The sequence below is a fragment of the Vicugna pacos genome, chromosome 12 (assembly GCF_048564905.1).
Source record: "Vicugna pacos chromosome 12, VicPac4, whole genome shotgun sequence".
NCBI lineage: Eukaryota > Metazoa > Chordata > Mammalia > Artiodactyla > Camelidae > Vicugna > Vicugna pacos.
Genome location: NC_132998.1, coordinates 22,387,522 through 22,408,849, shown reverse-complemented (window position 1 = coordinate 22,408,849; position 21,328 = coordinate 22,387,522). Strand labels below are relative to the sequence as shown.

Here is a 21,328-nt window from a genome sequence, read left to right as displayed (position 1 = left end):
CCTCCAATCTTTCACATCCCTGGAGGCCTCTCCCGGGGCCTGGGGTATGGAGAGTCTGACGAGACTCGACTATCAGATCCCTAGCTCATAAAGGCCACGTCGGATAAAAGGCCCGCTATACGAACCACAGACACGTCAGCTGGGTAAGCAGATAAACACAGCGGCCCACGACAAACTCTAGCAGACAGTCCATGCATCTGAGCTAAAAATAAGAAAGGGATTCAGGAATCAGAGAAGAAAACATTTTTAGAAAGAGATTTTATTGCATAATTTCTGTATACAATAAACATAGGAAAAGGGTTTTTGATGAAAATTTCATGTCATTTTTCAAAAGTCTTGAATTGCTTGGAGAAAAGTTATTACAAAGCTATCTAAGGCAAAAATAGTATTCGACCTTCAGAACAAATGATAGCCCCTTTCATCCTATTCCATATTTAAAGCAAGGCATTTTCAATTCAGTTAACATGGAAAGGCTTTCAACTCGCTATATTATTTGTATTAAGAAGTTAAATGCATCTACAAAAAGTTTAAACACACAGAACTGTTCTCTAACACAATATATACTATTGCGTTCTTCAGATCCAGTCTACGTGAGTGTATGGATGTACTTTTTACACACCACCAAAGAAACCTGCGTCTCCTAATGGTACAGCGAGGGCTGGAGTGCAGAGAGGGAAGTCCCATGCATTTCCTATGTTAAATGGCATAACTCCCACAGATCACATACACCTCGCCATATTGACTCAGTTCATTGCACTCCATATCCTGCAAAAATAAATCTAGTGCTCGACAGCTGACATTATTGCTCACTTACGTTTTAGTAATATATTTCTTTAACATAAGACAGAAGTATACTGAAATTTGATACCACTTAAACTCAAAAGCAATCTGAAATTAAACCACATGCATACACCTCACTTTCTTTCTTCAATGGATGTTGCATTTTTCTTAAAGTTGATGCTGGAAAAATGTGGTAGAAGAAAAACTGGCTTTCCTTGAAACATATATGAAGCATTAGAAGAGGAGCTTTTTGAGGGGCATGTTAAGCCCTACGATAAAACTGGAGGAACAATGAGAATCCAGAGTCTCTGGGGAGCAGGAGAAGGCCCTCGTTATCTTCCCTGTCTACCCAACACTGTGGCTAGCGTCCAGCGGGGCAGGCTGCCACACAGAGCTGGAGCCACGTGAGACGTGCTGTGTGAGCCTGTGAGGGACGGACTGCATGCTGTGACAGGACCATCCTGAGAGACCCACTTCTTTAGGGATCCTTGGGTCGCTGGGAAACGTTGGGATTCGCTCCGTGAGGTCGGGAAAGACTTCTAGGATAGTCTGAATGCTGAGGCTTCAATTCAATTCTTAAATTTTCCATCTCTTTTCTAGAGGGGCTGACACCTGCCCATTGCAGAGTGACCCCAGAGCCTGAGGTGAGACATCTGGGAGCCGAGGGAAGAAGAGCATAATGCATCTGGAATCCCTAAGCTGTGTGTAGCCCACGTGACAATGAAGCATCGCCAGGATGCCAGGACCTCACCAGGAGGTGTTTGTAGAGACATAGAAGGATATGGACATGACCACACTGACATTTTGATTGGTCACAACTTTTCATTTTAGTTTCTCATTATTTCTTTAAAATTGTTGAGTGTTCCTCTTTTTTTTTTTTTTTTTTTTTGTCTTGGTGCTTATAGGGAAAGATGTCTGTTTTTATAAGCTTTCAAAGATTTACAAAAATATTATTTAAAAAAACACTACATCTCAGGATGAGCATTCAAGGCTACAAACACAATATACATCAGTCACAAACTGTACCTTCACACCTGGCTGCAGTGTGTCAGCACTGCTCAGAGCTGTGAAAACCTTGCAGTGCACAATGACATCCATCCCACCAGACTAAATGTTTCATGGCAGTCGAGCTGAGCTTCCTAGAGTAAAACTAGCCATATTGCTACAAAGAAAAATTTCTGGCTCTTGGCCCAACTGTTTCCATACCAGTCAGCTAAGTCAGCCTCCTCTCTGCTTCTTTCCATTTCAAATGCCTGGGCTTTGCTCTGAGGCAATTAGAACCAGATAGGTTTAATTTTACAACACTGATCTTAACTGTATAGCAATATAGCAATTTTCCCCTGAGAGTGTCAATTATTTCACAAATATTGTAAGTCCAAGTGTATACATAACGAACAGGCATGAAGAGGCTAGACAGCTTGTCCCTGGTCACGCAGCAGATTAGTGTCAAGGGTGGGACTTGAGCTCCTGGCTGTTTCTGTTTTAACCACCAACATCCTTCCAGAGGTCACCTGACCCTGCGCACCAGGTCCTCCCGCCCCTTCCCTTTGTGCTCCGTTTGTTACTTGCAGTGTCTTGTCAGCTCTTCTGCAGAGTGCGGGACGTCTAAGGACCCGGGGCTTCCTCCTTGGCCTTCTCTGCTCTCTCATACTTCTGCCGCCTTGATGAAGTGGGTTGTACCCAATATTTTATTACACACAGGGAATTCACCAAACGCTCTTCCAGCTGCAGCTGGCGTTAGAGTGGAGGGACAGACTTACAAAAGGCATCGGCCGGTGTTCTTCTTCGTGAACTTTGGACAAAAAGGGGCTCGATACTTTACAGTCGCCTTACCTTCCACTGTTTTCCATGAAAAATAAAATAAAGGCCTACCCATGAGGTAATGTTTACTTCTCTGCCACAACGCTCAGTGCACCCTCTCAGGTCTGGCAACAATTTAACATAAGGAAAGACTTTAGACCTTCACACCCTTTTAGTGAGAATAAATGACCTTAGCTCAAACTTTCCACAAGGCAGAGAAGTCTCATAAGATATCACTCCATCCTTATCTTAGGTGGATCTGCACAAATGCCTCCAGGCCATGTGTCTTGCAGGTCTCAACACCCTGCATTCCGAGCCCTGGTCTCTGCATTGCAGAGGAGACCTGGATTTTCATGTTTGAAGACCTAGCACCTTCTGCCTCTTCAGCAAGGAGAAAGAAATATATACATATCAAAAGAAGCTATGTGGACGAAGAGAATAATGCCAAACGGTAATTAAGTGGCTTGTGAGGAAGTTTCACAAAGCTATCTCCGAGGTTCACTAAAGTTATAAACTGTTCCCGATCTAGTCAATACCAAAATGCATTGATGGCCAGGGCCTCTGTTTAAGCAAAAGAAGAAAAATATTAATAGCATAAAACTGCCCTTCTATTTTTGAAAAAATATATCTGAGATAGGCGACACTGAATTTGCTTTCATAAAGCTGGGCACTAAGCACGCGTGCTGCCATCACTTTCCGTCCCTCTACAGCTCCGTTTTGTCGGCCTGGGCCGGGCTGCCCACTGCGCTGCCTCCCGCGGCGCCGCTGCTATCTGCAGGCGTGAAAGACAAGGAAGCCGAATTTATGCAGTATCTTTTGCCGGTAGGACGAGGTCCGTCGTCAAAAATGTGCCCGAGGTGAGCCCCACACTGAAAGAGACGAGCAAAACATAAGCCAACAGTGTGCACAAAGCAGGCTTTGAGGGGATCCCGCATTCCGCAGCTTAAATGGATGGCCAGCCTATAGAGAAATGATGGAAACCATCGCGGATGATTTCTAATCCGCCTGTCAATAGCTGCAATGATGGCTTCTGGCAGGCTTTGCACCACATGCTGAGAATAAAAAACACCAGAATTGTGCATATCAGAAATCATTTAGGAGCCACTGTATTTTTTGATCTGTGAAGCCACTCAGCCAGCTGAAAAATGACTGCAGTAATTTTATGAATTGAGTTGACCCTTGATCTCCCTTTGTAAGAAACATGGCAGAATAAAATCTTTCCCCCTGGCACTGCTTTTGCCTTTGGATGGGTCGGTTTCAGATATGCAGAAGTCCACTGTAAAAGATACTGTTTAACTGGCCATGACGGAGGTGATGTTTGCTTTCATGGGCAGTAAAACTTAGCATCAGACAAGCATTGGATGTTCTTGGAACCCAGCAAAGCAATGCAAGGCTCAGTAGATTTATGTTATGGTCACCAGGACTGCGGTGTGGCAAATGAGAATGTCACTAGTCCATGCAATGTTTTTTTTTTTTGACTTCCAGTAGGCGGAGTGCCATGCGGGCTCCTTCACCCACACAGACTGGATCGTGTGGAGAAGGAATAAGCTGTCGAGCTCAATCCATGCTATTGACTGTCCAAAAAGCTGGGGAAGGAGGAGAGGCAGATAATCCAGACAGAAGCAGAAGAAGGGATGGTTAGTTATGCTGGCATTTGAGAGAAATCCAGCCCAGAGAAAGTGTCTCCAAGAAGGCTGGCTCGCTGAACAGAGCCCTGCACCGAGGAGTTTGCTGTAGGGGACAGCCCCAGGGGACAGCAGCACAGCTCACTAGCTATCTCCCACCCTTCCTCTGCAGGGACAGCAGTGAAGGATATGGGGACATTAGTGCACCACATTCAAACAGGCTGTGAAAACACATTGTTCATCGTGTAATGAAGAAACCAAAACTTGGGGCAAATGACCCCCATTCATTCATTTCGCAATATTTATGGAGCACCTGCTACATGCCAGGCACTGTCCCAGACTCTGGAGATCTAGGCAGTGGCCTCACGGAGCTTACATTCTAGTGGGGGAGGCACACATACAAAGGAAATAAGGAACTGCAAAGTATCATAGGTGGAAATAAATGCTAAGGAGCAAAAAAAAAAAATAAAAAATAAAAAGGAGGGATACACAGTGAGTGAGGGTTGGGGGCTGGCATTTTAGGTGAGGTGGTCGGCAGTGGTTTCCTGGGTGACTCTGGGATAAGAACCTGAAGGAAGCCAAGGGGCGGATATGTAGGGCAGAGCGTTCCGCGTCAAGACTTAGGGGAGAACATGAGGGAGGAAGCATATAAATTACTTATTAATTCTTCTCACTGTGCTTGTTTGGTGTATGAAACACTTACAAATTGTGGGGAAATAGAGTAGGATTTGAGAAGGGGGGTGTTCTGCCCCCTCCACACCAGATGGAGATGATGCGAGAGAAGTGAGGGATGGTGCTCATTACGACGGAGAGAACTAGAATCTTGGTTTCCCCACTGAAAGTGCTAAACTCAACTCTCACAGGTTCTCTAGTCGTTAATAAACAGCTCAAATAGTCGCTTTGACTACATGGCACTTCCATGTTAAAAGTGCATTCTTATTTTACTGCCAACACACTGTGTCAGGTTATTAAAGAACTAAAAATGAACCCTGAACTGATTTGATCTATTGCCTGGAAAATATGAAACAGGCCTAAAAAACAAATCTTGCATTATTTTACCACATTTTATGCAGGTTTAGGTAATATCAAGGCTGACAGCTCAGATTGCTTTTCCTTTCTATAAACAATTGAGGCCAAATTTTCAGGCATCAGCGGCTAAGATGCACCAGTAAAAATACATATGCTTACCCAATGGACACAGGAAAACACTTATGTGTGCCTGCCAAAACAGTCAGCGTGCAGGCCCGCAGGAACTGGTGCGCTCGGTGACCAGTGTGTGTGCACAATTACTGATCTCACGTGCAGCTCCGGCACTTTGATCACTTGGCATCTGAGAGGTAGAGTTTTCACATAAAAGCCTCAGACAGGCATTTGGTTTTTTTTTTTTTTTTAATGAGAGAATACAGCTATCTGGGCAAAAATAAATGATATTGCATTTATTAATCATCTCAAGCATATTTAGAAAACAGTTCTATTTATTTACCTTACTCCCAAAATAAAGCAGAGTAATGGTATGCTTGAAGCCACTTAGTGGTATTCGTTTCTCAACAATTTTTTTAAAAATCCAAATTAGAGTAACTTAATCTGTTGAACTGACTTGGTTCTCAGTCTGGAGTTTCATGTGCTAAATCTGAAACTAGACTTTTGGTTAAACAGAAAGAAAAACACAGATGCTGGATGTCCCTAATTCAGGCCAAAGAAAAAGGGAGGGGGGTGAAGAAGAGACATTATAGTGGAAAAAAGGCAACAAAATCCTTTGCAAACAACTATGTGGGTTGGTGATGGGATAGGGAAATCCTCAGTGTGGGTGCGGGTCCCCTAAAAACAATAGTGATAGCTCCATCACGCTTGCACAAGGTGTTCTGGGACAGTCACACCAGGCTCACATAAGTGAGGGAGGAGCAACATTTCAAGACACAGCAAGGTGGTCATTTACATCTGTGCCACCACATACATGCCCACTGTGCTGCCTGCAAAGTTGCAAGGCCGTTGGTCTGAGGGAAGCCTAACCTCAGGGCAGCATTTCTGCTCCCCCTCCAAGTACACCCAGTCTCCTGTAAAATACTGTTACCCGGTTCATTTTAAAAACGCACAAGCCCCGAAAGCTCCTCCCTGAGGGGAACGCACATGGAGCCCATTCTTTCCAGCTTCTAGCCCCTGCGGAAGGCTGGGATGATGAATGAAAGTTGTCAGTGATGCATTGTTTCTTTAGCTGCCTGCGAGCTCTGCCTCCCCGGCCCCAGCCAACTGACAATGTGTTGGGAACTCTCGGCACACCTTGTTGTAACTGAAACAAACTGGTTGCCCGATAAAGAAATCTCTGAAACCTGCTGTTAATGATTTATTTCAGGGTAGAATCTTGGGTGTGCATTTTAAAAGTTGTTTAAAAATGGTTATGTATTTCTTTTACAAGTAAAATACAAACTGTGATCAAATATTCTAGCTCTCATTCTGAAGAAGCATGAGGTAATTGTTCAAAAGAAAAAGTTTAAATTTCCACCAGAATCCTTTATCACCCAAGCCTCCCTCTCACAAAAGCTAGCAAACTAAAGAACCTGCAGAGAACCAAGGGAAAGGACTCCCCCACCCAAAAAAAGTGATTGAGCATCAAATTTAACCTAATTCCTTAAAATCTGACTGCGATTCTCAATTGTGTGCCTAAGAAACAAAACAGTGCATTCAACACGGTTACGTATCTCTGCACTGATGTATTTCCAACTGTCCTAGAGGGTTTTCTCCCAGCTATTCCTAGGATGTTTTAGGGTTTGTTATTGTCATTTTCTCTTAAGTGTTTGATCTACAAGATGAAGCAGTTTCAAAGCAGGGCTTTTACACTTGGGCATATGGGGCAGGATGGGAAGGAGAAAAGAGTTTTAAGGAGAAAAGCAATTTGCTTTGCCAGTAGGATCCTGTTTTCTCCCACTATTATTAAAGACACTTGTGCGTAAGTAGGGCTCTTTTCCTCTGCGCTGGTGATATTAATCTTTTGCCAAGGAAATGATTGTGAAGTCACCAGTTTAGCATTATGATTTTACTGAAAGATCAAGAAAAAGAGAGATGGGCTGCGAGTCTGAAACCCCCTTGTAACACATGGACATCTTTAATCATCAGCAATATATGACTTGTCATCTGCAAAAGATTAATAAGGTTTGGGGTTTTACCAAAAACTGCTCAACTCTTGAAAAATACTTTGCATTGGTGGATATTTACCTGTCCATTGATTTGGCTGACTTCAAACAAATCAATAATGATCTAAAACAAACTTAAGGGCCTCTACCACAGATTCAAACAGCAATAGCTGAGGTCATAAATAGATTCCAACTTGGGTAAACTCAGGGTTCTGATGGCTTCCTTAAAGATTATTACAAAAAGTTAAGTGATTTACTGGCCTCCCATTAGCTGCAGATATAAATTTTGATCTAAAGAAGGAAAAATTGCCCAAGGATTTCCAGGAGGGACTTTCCTTCGCGGAACTACAGCTTAAACCATGCACATCTTACCTCTTTGCACTGAATTTAAATTCCTGGCAAAGTGTTACTTAACAGGCTGGGGTTGGAGGATTAGGGAGAAACTGTCAAATAATTTATTCATAGTAGCCAGTGAAACTGGAATAGAAGCGATGTATTTTATCACTAACTAAAAAAATGTAAATTAAATAAAATTAAGGAAAAGTCTTTATAACTGAAAGTTGTTGGGAAATTGCTACAGTCAGAGGAAAGATACATATACCCACCAAAGTGGGCAAACTTAAGACAAAGATCCTCTTTGGAAGAGATAACTGGAATATAATTCCTCAACTCAGTAGGTAGAAGAGGAAAAGAAAGCAAACACAGTTGCAACAAAAATCAGAATGTAGCAGGGCAACATATTTCCTCCACAAGCAGGAACCCTGACGAAGGCAGTGAAGAACTGCCACCACTCCTGCTTGTCTTCTGTGCTGTTCACTTACACGTCGGGTGGTGAGCTAGGGTTATTACACAGCAATTCTTTTAGAAGGACCTGACTACAATATTCCTCTGAAAAGTGATTACAGAACTGAATAAATCTTAACTTTCTCAATAAAATTTTACTAAAATATTACTACCTAAAAAGTCACCGGGCACCTGGAAAAACGACAATGTAGTATAAAGAGGTGATGGGTATGGCTCCCAATGTGTTTACAACTTCTCCCCAAATATGAGGCCTAATTCACTGCATGGTGTGATGTACGTCACAATGAAGAAGAATGAGAGGAGAGGAGGAGAAAGAGGCATGGGGGAGAGGAGGAGGAGGAGGAGAAGGAAGGAGAATCCTAAGTACTAAAGCAAGAATTAGAGACGCATAGATCAAAAAATATCGCCATGTTGCCAGGCAGGCAAGGTGAGTCTATGGTTTCATCCACAGAAGCTTAACTGATTTGTGTAAGCTGGCAGTAAAAGGGTCTTCGTGTTCAGATGCTCCATCTTCACCACAAGGAAAGAAGCACTCCACATAACATGTCCGACGGAGAATGCCTCTGAGATCCTCACAGATTCTTCATAACACAAACCCCTTTGATGCAATTTAGTTTAGAGAATGGACAAGCCAGGTGAATTCACAATAAAATAAGAATTTTAGAATGAGGAAAACCAAATCAGAGAAGTTCCCCATACCATGTCACCGTCGAAAAGTTAAAAAAAAAAAAAAAAGATGGAAGAAGTTGCAAGTAGAAGTAAGAGAAGAGACTAAATAAACTGAAATAGAAGGTAAAAAAAAATAAACTGATGATGAAAAATAGTGTTAAGAATGAGAAACTAGGACGTCAAATACTTCCTAAAGAGTGGTTACTCTAAAGAGTATGGAAACCATTAAATCAGGTTTTTTTTTCCAAGTCAAGATAAAAAGGATGGATGAGAAAATGGAGAAGAGAAAACTAAAGAAAAATGTAAAACAAAAGGAAAATAAATGTCTGTGTCAAACACACAAATCAAAAGCCAAAGACATTGAAAGGGAAGATGCCCAGCACACTTCAGTTTAGTGAGCTGTTAGCCGCTGCACTGAGGGCCACACGTCTGCTCTGTCCACACGGGGACGAGTCCACCAAACATATTCTCGGGGGCTGGAACCCAATTATTTTCTGTGTGGTATTTACCTCTCGAAGAATGTATTTTCACACATATGCTAATGGAGCAAATTTCTCTCCCTCTTCTCTTTAAGACTTTTATTTAAGAAATGGTCAAATACTTCATAAATGTGAGAACTAAAGGTGGTGAAAAAAGAAGCCCAAAAGGAATGGGTCAGTCAGTGTCCGTCCTTCACCCAACAATTAGGAAAGGACCGCAGAATCCTAACAGTCATCTAGGCCTTTAACCAGAGGGCCAAGAGCTGTGCCCGGGTTAGCGCGGTAGTTTTCATGAACGTTGCCTGATCCGGGCACATTGTGTGGGTTTCATTTCTCTTTGGTCACCGTAGGACACCTTCCTAACGGCCTTTTCTTGACTCCTGCTGATGTTACGTCAGTGGCTGGCGCAGAGAAAGGGGGAAGCGTGTTCTCACTGTGAATGTGAAGAATCAGTCACAAAGATGTCAGAGAGAAGGGCCTTAAAGAAAGTTACTATCTTGGGCCCCATTTTTTCTGTGTCTTTTTTATTTGGTTTTCATAGAATTCAATGTTTGAAAGTGGGTTCTGAATGAAAAGGAAAGTCGCAGTCATGTAACAGCACTTAATGCAGCTTAAAAGAAAAAAGAAACCACCATTTAGCCTTAAGAGACGTTTACCAAGTACTATGTACCTAAGTTACAAATTACTATGTGCCATCCTCCCCAGTTGCTCTTTTCTCAAACATTTTAGATTCCTGGGTAGATACTCACAATTTGTTTTTGTGGCAGTTTTAAAAAAAAATCAATAAATATTCAATTGAATCCAAAACCGAACTGAATTAAACTAACTGTTGGAGGATCACAGGATTTGGGGGGTTTTGTTTTTTTCTTATTTCAGTATGACTCCTTATGGTGCATCTATCAATCTGTCTACCTACCTACCTACCTACCTACCTACCTATCTATCCATCTGAAAACTGTAAAGAACTCTGGAGCTAAATGCCCAAATTCAAGTCTCAGTTCTGCCACTTAAATCTATATAAATTCACCCAAGTGTAATTGCACTCCTTGTGCCTCAGTTTCCTCAACTGCAAAATGAGAGAGAATAACAGTGTCTGCTCACTAGGTTATTGTGGACGCTAACTAGGGGGGCTTTTAAGAATTCTGATGTTCAGTCTCTACCCAGACAAATTAAATTAGAATCTCTGGGGGTGAGACCCACAATCAAAAAGTACCACTATCTTGCTCAGACTCATATCTGAGGAACAAGAGTGAACTGAAAATGTGATGTAAAATATAAAGTCTGCTTTTCAAGGGCGAGAGTGGCCCTCATACTTAGAAAAAATTAATTTGCCAACCTTATTTTTTAAAGAAAGAAAGAAAGAAAGAAAGAAAGAAAGAAAGAAAGAAAGAAAGAAAGAAAGAAAGAAAGAAACAAAGAAAGAAAGAAAGAAAGAAAAGAAAAGAAAAAGCAGAAATTCATCAGATGGTTAGATTCAAACCAATCTCCCTCCCTACTTGGTAGTAAACATGCCACCTACTCCCTGAACTCTTGGGCCCGATGGAGGGGGTAAAGGGCAGGTAGAAGAATGCTGAGGGAGGCCCCCGGGCAATCCCTTGGCTATCACAGCTGCCCGACAGTGCCCCCCTTACCGCTGGTATGTGCAACAGACATCCCCCAACACAGCACTCTGTGGTGCCGGTGAGTTTCAGTGCCACAGCACCCAGACCTCACGTGTCACTTATTTAAAGCATGTTAGAACAAGACAACCTACTCTAAAATGGAATGGGCAGTTGCTCTAATTCGGTGCACAAGGTTCTGGCTGTATCTCTGGGTGTAGGTACAAAAGCCCACAGCTCGATCTCTTCATTGGGATGACAGATTAACTGTATTTTGGCTTCCTCCTCAACACGTATTCATTTTTTCCCCTTAGCTCCAGCACTAATTTGGTTAGAACAGAGTGGAAAGAACTAATTAGCACATCCCTGGAAGTGAGGATAGGGCTATTTCTAGGAGTAGAGAAGGAGGGCCCTTGTCACACAGTCCCTCTCTGCCTTCCCACAGCCTGCCACTGAACTTCCTCTTCCTTCTGCCTCTCTCCAAACTCCCTCCTCACATCCACCCAAGGAAAGCTGTTTCCGGGGTCTTTGTGATCGTGTTTGGATCATTACCAGCAGAGGTATTATGACCGAGCAACAGGTACACAGAACTGCAGGGAGAGGATTATCTAAACATCAGATTATGTAAGGCCACATAATGAAATCTTCACATGCCTTAAGAATAGCCCATTCCCCACTGTACTGAGTCAACTGAAGATGATTTTTCCTACTAACGATTTTGTTTAACAGTGTTGAAGCCAATGACTGACATTTAATTGGACTTGGCTAAACTCCTAATGATAGGGCTTGATTGATAGAGACTGCACTGTGCTTGTCTGTTCCTTTTGTGATGGGTCACTGGGCCTTAGTTGCTGTATTTAGCACAACCAGGAGTCTTGAAAGTGTTTGTAATGCGGAATGAGCAGCATTTTGTGTTTTCAGGTGGGGATAACTGACCTGAGAGCAGCTGGTTTCCACCCTGTGCATCCCGTAGGAAAAGTCGTCTGTGAATGTGACTGCGTCAGAACTGATCACGTCGTGGAATGAAGGCCAGCCTGGGGCAGAGCAGGCGCAAGAACCAAAAGAGAGGAGAGAGATACACAGCCGTGGGTTAGAATGCAATTTTAAAAACAATACTCAGCACAGGATGGAAATCCTTAGTATATACATCATGCTTAACTTTTTCAACCTGAAAAAAACAGTAATATATTTTGCAAGAGTGCAACTATTTTTTAAAAATAACCTTTTCCTCATATTCAGATTACAGTTGCATTGAGGTTTTATGTTTCATGAAACTCTCTTAGACCATCCGGTAGTTTTTTAGAGCATCCCTGAACTTAAAAAGGTCTCTCTCACCACTTTCTCTTCTCCCTCTTACCTTCAGACTCACCGGGTATGGTCCTAAAGCTTTACAAGTCTTACAGTGTGACATTTTCGAAAATACAATCCAATTGGTCTGGTTGTTAACTTCTCAACTATTCCAAGCCTCTTTAGGAACCGTGCTTTTTCAGTACTTAGTTTGGATGAATAAAACATTTTAAAGATATTGTGTTGTTTCCATCTTAACCTAATTTCTCAGGACAGAGGTAATCCAGAAAGCATTGATGGGCAAGAGCTCACTCACTTCATAAAGCGAGTCATAGAACAGTGTTCCTCAGGCATCTCCAGGTAGCACTTTCTCTCAAATAATTTCTTGTTCCAATTTTCACTTATTCTAGTGATTTTTAAAATATGCACACAGATTCCAAAAACTCAGTGGTAAGTGGACCATAAGACTGCAAATATGTTTACGGGTGTACAGCCAGGTTTTACGTTCAGTACTTATGGGTATGTTTTTACATGTTTCCAGAAAATATGTCTGGAGTTATTGAGATGAACCCAAATGATGAAAGAGGTGCACTGATGCTGAACTTCTTACGCAATTTTGTTTTTCTTTTTCAGAAGCCAAATTTATTCCTGTAGAAAGGAGGAAGCCCTTAAAAAAATATATGGTGCTTTGTGTTAGTACATCTATTGAAAGAAAACAGAATGCAAATTTCAACAATATAATTTCTGGTTTCAAATAAATTAGCTCAGGCCAAGGTTTTATACTAAATTCCCCCAAGCTCCCCATCCCCAACTATGCAACAGAATCGCTTTCACAGTGCTAGATTTAATACCCAGGGCTTAAATATTTTCCAGTTCCTTGATTTGAATTCAACATTGCTACAATCACCAGGAAAACCCTTACTTTGTAGATATATCATAATATTCCACAAAAATTACTTATGCTAAGAAACATCAGTATCCTTAAGAAAATCCGTTTCTCCCCATTATCTAAATCCCAAAGAGTATCTGAATATATTTTAGGCTACAGTGTTTGGTTGTTAGTCATTACTTGACACATGTAGATGTTTTTCTTTGTTCAATGACAGAAGTGTCAATTGTTAAAGAAAAGTTTAATGGTGATGTTTTAGGACACTGAAAAATAATTGACCTATGAAAAGAAAAAGAACACTCTTTTTCTTTTAAACCTCCATGTCATAACTCATTTAACTACAGTTTATAGCAACTAATACTATGAGGGGACATATATGATGCAATACTAAACAGGTAAACACTTAGGAGTTTTTAATTTTTAAAAAATTTACCGTAAAACACCTCCCTCCCTCTACCACACACACATTTTCCTATTTCTAAAATTTAAAACAGGTACAGAGGCATCCACCACAATGTTCATAGCAGCACTATATACAGTAGCCAAGACATGGAAGCAACCTAAATGTCTATGGACAGATGACCAGATAAAGAAGTTGTGGTATATTTGTACAATGGAATAGTACTCAGCCATAAAAAAGAATAAAATAATGCCATTTGCAGCAATATGGATGGATTTAGAGGTTGTCATTCTAAGTGAAGTGAGACAGAAAGAGAAAGAAAAATACCATATGATATCATCATATGTAGACTCTAAAAAGAAAAGGAAAAAAAAAGGACACTATGAATTCATCTACAAAACAGAAATAGACTCACAGACATAATAAACAATCTTATAGTTACTGGGGAAAGAGAGTATGAAGGGATAAATTTGGGAGTTTGAGATTTGGAAATGTTACCTGCTGTATATAAAAATAAATTTAAAAAACAAGTTTATTCTGTATAGCACAGAAAATATTCAATATTTTGTAATAACCTTTAATGAAAAAGAATATATATGTACATACATGACTGGGACATTGTGCTGTACACCAGAAATTGATACACTGTAACTGACTGTCCTTTAATTTAAAATATAATAAAATAAGTACTGATAAATACATAAATTTCCCATGCTACCCCTGCATCTTATGTATACTTATCTTGTTCTACTTACCATACTAGTTTCGTGATTTATTTATTTTCATGCTTTCTTCCCTGCTTAGGCAGTGAGCACTTTGAAGGCACTGACTTGCACATACTCACTGCCTACCATAGTGAATAGCATAAAGGCACAGCTCAGATGGTTATTAAACTGATTTTCAATCAGCCTTAAATAAGGAACCAAGACGAATAATTATAGTACACAACAGAGTCCCACAGGAGAAAGAATATAATCATACTCCTTCCTTACAAACCAGATTAAGAAATATCAATGCTCATTTCTCACTGGACTCTCCAATTTGGCTCAATCACTCTAATTAAGCCTCTCTATGCAGATGAAGTAGCCTTATTATTTATTTAGGATGGCAAAAATGCATGATGACCATCTAGGTCACTCACTTTAGCATGGTGTTTTGGAGAGTGAGGAGAGGGATGGGGGAGCAGAAGGATAAGTTACATGTCAACATTACTTAGGCAGAAGTGGCAGAGCCAAAACTAGACTCTGAGCATTCTGATTCAGTCTAGGGCTCTCCTCCTATGTTCCACTTTCTTCCTCACTGAAAGGTCGATCATTTGAACACTCTAGCAGGAAGGAAGTTGCAGGTTTTAAGAAATATGTTTACTGTCAGTCTGGATTAGTTGATAGTTACACTGTTGCTCTTAGGAGCCTCTAGGTGAAAGCAGATAAGAAATGTATCCTAAACAACACGGATCCTCTCACCTTCTAAAGACCACCTTTCAAAGGGAAAGTCCAAGAGTAGTGATGTAAATGATGTAATCTAGTTTGGGACATAGATAAATTTTTATTCATCTATATAAAAACAACCACAAAGACTTAGAAGCTCACCCCTAGGCAATAATAGTGAGAAAACTCTCAATTCTGTTTGGGGTATCTAAATTCTAATTTTTTCATAATAATTGTGATTCATTGCCTACTAAAAATTTGGGGGAAGAGAGGGAATTTCTTTCAAATGAGCTATTAAACCATACAGCTATATATTTTGCTTCCATGAATTAAACACAGAATTTTCCAGAAGACTACATTCAAGAGTTGAGCAGGGTAATGTAAAGTGACATGGAGTAGAGATTCTCAAAAGATTTCAATGTTTCTGGGAAAACTGTTGACACTGGAATAGTTTATGTGTTGTTTACCATGGTATTATTTAAACATTGGAAGAGAAACGAAACACCCCAAAATTCAGTGTCGCTTTGCACTGTAGAAGAAATGCAGTTTTCAAGATGGAGTATTGGCTATGTGACCCAAGTTTCAATTGCTGGAGATTGACAAGAAGAGCCATGCCGAAGTCTATAACTGCATGTGATGGAACACATTTAAAAAAAAAAAAAAAGTCAATTTCATCAATCAGGTTAACAAAAGAGAATGTTGAGCTCTTTTGCTAAGTCTCTCAGAAAAAGCAAAGCTCTACAGAAAGAGAATCCACTAGAAAGGTGAGCACTATTGACAATCAAACTAAGAAGGACTTTCACCCAAGAATAAACTGTCTTACGGCAGAGAAGCCACAGTGATGACAGCACTTTGAAAGTGGAATTCTCTCATCATGTGAAAGTATTTAAAGGAGGAACTCTTCACTGCTGTAAAAATCCTCAAAGGAAACCCTGCCCCCACTCCTAATAATAAGGAAAGTGCTTCAAAGGGTGATAGGCAAAGACTGAAACAATCTGGGTCTTGTTGAGAAAATTATCTTGAGCAAAAGTTGGGGGGGGGATGTGTCTTTGTCAGTTTTGACATTAAAGAAAGATCATCCATCCTCCTTTCTCTAGGATTTCCCTTTTGGTCTTCTCATCTAACAAAACATTATTTGTTTTGGATACATTCCATACACTTTTTAAAAGAAAAGTCTTATGAAAACCTGTGTAAACAGAGTTGACTTCCCCCAGCCCCAATACATCCCTTTGTTTCTATTTGATGAAGTTGGATATGGGCCAATTATCATTTTATTTCCAAGAACATAAACTGCATTTTTTAGGTATTAGCCTATTATTATCAAGAATATCTTATATTTAATAAATAGGCTCTCCTCTCAAAGAATTCTCATCTCTAGCTAGCAAATGACTGTAGGCACTACGACTATCGCCAGCCACCACTTGTAATACATGGCAGTTCTGCTTCAGTTTTATCCAACCATCAGTCTGTGTTAATCTGCAGACATAACTTAATACAGCTGGTAGAATGGGAAGCAAATCCAAGATATGTTCATTTACGTCTCAAATATAAGAGTAAGGAGTCCAGTTTATTAACAGTAGATTCTTGGTGCTGGCTACCATCTACACTGGAATGGATTTTTTTGGATTGCAGTAGAAAGAATTTTCCCTTCTCACTCATAATTAGCTTAATAAAGCTACTCTGAGTCAACTTGAACCCAGCGTTTTATAGTGACACAGCTCTCCAAAAGTAGTGTTCTGTTCACAAATGTAAAATATTTCTTTCACTCCAACTGCCTCCTGAGAAAAACTTTCTCAGCTCTCTATCCCAACCTTTTCCTCCTTCCTTTCAAAGGTCTTCAACACAGGGGGAGGGAATAGCTCAGTGGCAGCGTGCATGCTGAGCATGCAGGAGGTCCTGGGTTTGATTCCCAGTACCGCCAATAAAATCAATCAATCAACAAAAGTATTACCTCCCCCTGCCAAAAGTCTTCAACACAAACTGTTAAAACTAGCAATAGATTATAAACAACCTGACGCCAGTTCCATCTGTACCATGTTTAGAAAAAGTCACCCTCATTCCCTTTTAATTTAACAAGGACGGCTACGCAGCTTCCACTCCCGCCTCCTCCCCCAGCTCCCAGATAAAAATTAGAAGCCTCGGAAAATTAGCTCTATGACCCATCAGTAGAACATAACAGAAACTACCCGTGACCAAGAAGTCATTGAATTGAAATGTAATTACAAATATTTTGTTATCTTCAAATGCAAAATAAGTTTGAGCACATCAAAAGCCACTTGGAGTTGGCTGATGGTTTAATAATGATGATACATACTTGAGCATGGTTTCTGTGAAACAAGCTAGAGATCTGCTGCTCTATATTTTTGTGTGGATAGCAATTCTCATATCTCTATGATTCTAACACCATACTTCAAAATTTGTAGCTTTCAGTTTTTCTGAAGCCAGAATCTGTTACATCCCCTGACCACAATTCACCTTATTAGCTATCTCAAGCCAAATAACAAAACTCTCTATGGAGAATCCTGCTCACAAGAACTGTTTGAATCTTAGAGCTCTGATTCTTGTCCAATTATTCATTTCAGTTGACACTTCAAGTATAACTTTTATCTCATTTTTAAGAGGAAGATTCTCTATTCTCCCTCAAAGACCCAAAAGTTTAAGTAGTAATCAACCAAATACATGCATGCAGTAGAAAACCAAACAGTACATGACTCAGTGAAATGTTCCTTTTCAGTTCTTATCCCTGCAGAAAACCACGTTTAACAGGTTTTCCATTTAATTCCAAAAAATACACATATGCTGCTATCTCTTGATTCCTTCATCTTAAATCTGTGCTGTCCAATACAGTGCTACCAGCCACATGTCACAATTTAAATTTAAATTAATGAAATAAAATTAAAATTTCAGCTCCTTAGTCACACTAGCCACATTCTAAATTCTCAACAGTTACGTGCAGTTAACGGCTACTGTACTGGACAACACAGATACAGATATAGAATATTTCCACCATCATTTCCACAGATATAAAACATTTCCACCATTGGACGGTGCTGTTTTGACATTACAAATTGATTTTCTCTTGTGAATGATGAAGATTTAGCATTCGTACGTCCACTAATCTTTCCTCCTCCCCACTTCCAATTTTTGATAGTTGTATTACTTTTAATTCTCTTAAAACCTTGTTTGGTAACATCTGCCTCTTAACTAGTAAGACCAACAAGTTTGCTTTGTTCACCACTGTATTGCCAGTCACTAAAACACTGCCTTCGACATAAGAGATGTTGCAAAAAACTGTCTGATGATTGAATGCATGACTATCCTGCAGCGTTATACCATTTGGCTCTCCCTCTGTAAACCATCTCAGTGGCGCTGATCCTCCCTGGATCCATTCTTTCCTCCCATTCCAATGCCCAATCTTCTATGCTTTTTTATAGACTGATTCTAAGAGTTGAAAACTAGTAAAAAGCCTTTATATTATTATGTCTGCATACATATCGCTCACTCAGAGCTAAAGAGTGCTGGGGTTATTATTTCCTTCTCCAACAGTCCAATTACAATCCCAGGAAGCCTGCAATCAAACAGATTTTCCTTTTTTTTATACTGCATCACATTTTAAAAGGCATGTCTTGTTTTCTTTTGCTTTTTATTTAGACGATGACTTTATTATACAATTATACAAAATTTTTCTGTAATTCAACATTTTAATTTTTGAATTTTTAATTACAAATATTTCAAATATATGCAAAAGTATACAGCATATAATAGGCAACCACGATTTAACAGATATTAACTATCCAGATTTGACAGATAGTAACTTTTAAAAAACACTTGCTTCAGTTTTTCTCTTTTTCTAACAAAATAAAATGTGACAATAACAGCCAGATCTGTCTCCCCTACTCCAAAATCCGGGTGCCCCAAAGATAATTGTTTATGTACCACTCCCACACTTGTTTTGATTCATTTTCTACATGTATATGTCCACAAACAATATACAATGTTTTAAATATTTAATAATTTATATAACTGACGTCAAATCATAGGTATCTTTTGGCAACTTATTTTTTCACATTATTCCTGGCCTCAAGTTATTTTGTTTGTTTTTGTATTTTTAAACAGCACCATCTCCTTATTTTATAAATGAAATATTTCAAATATCTCTGAGAATATGAATTGGAGAGATGCTATATTTTAGTTTTTCTACTCTCTAAAGTATCTCTTCTTCCTCTGGGGCAACTGTTCGCTTTATCTTGGTTTTTGTCTTTTGTGCTCTTGGTTTTCTTTGTATGTCTACGGTGTTCTTTGTTGGACATTTCTATTAAAGAATGGAGGTCTGGGAGAGTTATTCTATGAGCTGATGTAGGCTTCCTCTGCTTTCAGGTACAGTACAGGTTTGTTTCCTCACTAGTCTTAACTCTGAACAGAAAAGCTGACTGGGAGCTCTGGGAACACAGTCATCATTTGCTGATGGGCAAGGGTTTGTCCTAGGGTTCCCTGAATACTCGACTGAGGAATGGTTTCACTCTGGAGTGCAACACCTCCATAGCAGCCCCAATTCTCCCAGACAGGCTGTTTAGTCTCTTAAGAGAGCAGTCTTCAGGGTTTGTTTGTTTGTTGTGTTTTATGTGACTAACTGATGGTCTGTCATTCTAAATATGAAAGTGAGGAAAATGTAAAACTGGTGTAGGTGCTCTTTAGACTCTCAGTTAAACACCTTATTGTCAGTCTCCCACTAGACTCTTGACAATTCTGCACTCTGAGTCTCTTTATAATTCTGCTGGGCATCTCCACAACAACTCTTGTACATTTTGGGGGTTGTATCTTTCTTTAATCAGTAGTACCCATTAACGCATTTCCACCCTTTTTTTCCTTGGAAAAATTGGTTAAAATGTCTTGTCTGCTCAAGACCCCCTCCCCTGGTCTAATTCTCTTTGCAGTGGATTTCTTCTCCTTCTTTTACTCCTCCTCCTCTTCCTTTTCTTTCTTATTCTCACTTTAAAGGAGTCTCTTGCGAGACAGGAAAACAAACATGTATGCTCAGTCTATCATCTTGAACAAGAAGCTGAGATTTCTTTTTAATGAACTGCAGATTTTGGAGTCTTGATCTAATATTCTATGGGAATAAGCAACAGGTTTCAGGCAGCATAATTTTTCTACTAACCACAATAATTATATTATTTTTTCCCTTACTGATAAAAATATCAAAATCAATAAGGTTTAGCAGCTATAACTGGCTCAGATCTGACTCTGGCTAAAACATGATCATGGGCTAACTGTATGAGATTAGCTGTCACGTCATGACATCAGCGATGCCGTCTGAGTTAGAACCAAGGCAGGTCAGGATCGTCTCCTCCATGACTGATTTGGCGGAAAGAAATTTGTTAGACAACTTTTCCACTTTATATTTGCTTGATATGGTTTGAGAATTTATTGTATTTCTGCTCTCCTGCCATTACAAATATAAGGACAAGTATCCCTCTGTATGCTGATGACATGATCCCATTACTGCAAACAAGCGATAGTCTTAAGAGGTGAACTCTGCCAATCAAGGAAATGGTTTAAAAGTAATTATGACAAAAATAAAATCATTGGTTTTGGCAAACATTCTCCCCATGCTTCACTCAGCTTTAAGAAGCAGTACCTCAAATAAAAATGATACTTAAAATACTTGCCTTGAAAGGCAAGGAGTTTAGAATATATAGAAAAAGTAGCATAGGTATATAGGCTCTAAACATTCATGAAGATAATTAATGCTAATAAAATTTAAGTGCCATGTACTATTCAAGCATTAATTTGTTTTGGTTACTAGTTACCTTGCTTTTCCACCTTGTTGTTGAGTAACCCAACAGTTCTAAAGGGCAGTGGCACCAGGGGCAGGGACATTTTGAATGGCATGATGATGGGGGCCACTTAAAAGCTTTTAAGCAGACTCGTAACATGATCATATTTGTGTTTTAGGAGGATGGCTCTGAAAGCAGGCTAGAGGGTGAGGGATAAGAGAGGATGAAAGTAGGTCTACCAGGTGAAGACCATGTACAGGAACAGAAGTGATGAAGCTCCAAATGAAGACAACTGGACAATTGCAGTGGGGCTGGGGATAAGGGGAGAGACTGTAGAGAGATTAAGGGAGCACAATTCACTGATTGTGGGGCCTGCTGGGGAGTGAAGGAAAAGGGTAGGGTCAGATCATGACTAGGTTTCCAGCCTGTATGACCAGCTGGATCATGCTCCTTGTATGTTTTCAGGGAAAACAATAAAACCAGTCTAGTGTGGAACTATCTAGGAGGCAGAGGGATATGTGGGCTCAGAAGTGAGACCCTGGCTAAAGATACAGATGTGAGAGTCAGCAGAGCATGGAAGACAGCAAGGTTATGGATGAGGATCTGTAGGAGGCGAATCTAATGGCAGTGGAAAACCAGACAGGGATTTAAAAGGTGAGCAGAAG

General features: G+C 40.1%; 1 protein-coding gene across 4 annotated transcripts in view; it reads right to left on the bottom strand.

Annotated features, from left to right (window-relative positions):
- Positions 1-239: 239 nt before the first annotated feature.
- The window catches only part of MSRB3 (methionine sulfoxide reductase B3), a 158,099-nt gene continuing 137,010 nt past the window's right edge, over positions 240-21,328 (bottom strand). For all 4 annotated transcript variants that reach the window (XM_072973019.1, XM_072973018.1, XM_072973020.1 and 1 more), the window contains 2 exons: positions 11,820-11,917; positions 240-3,449 (listed from right to left, as the gene is read on the bottom strand). In XM_072973019.1, coding sequence (XP_072829120.1) covers positions 3,285-3,449; positions 11,820-11,917 — 263 coding nt within the window. In that variant the 3' untranslated portion in view covers positions 240-3,284. The remainder of the gene's footprint in view (positions 3,450-11,819; positions 11,918-21,328) is intronic.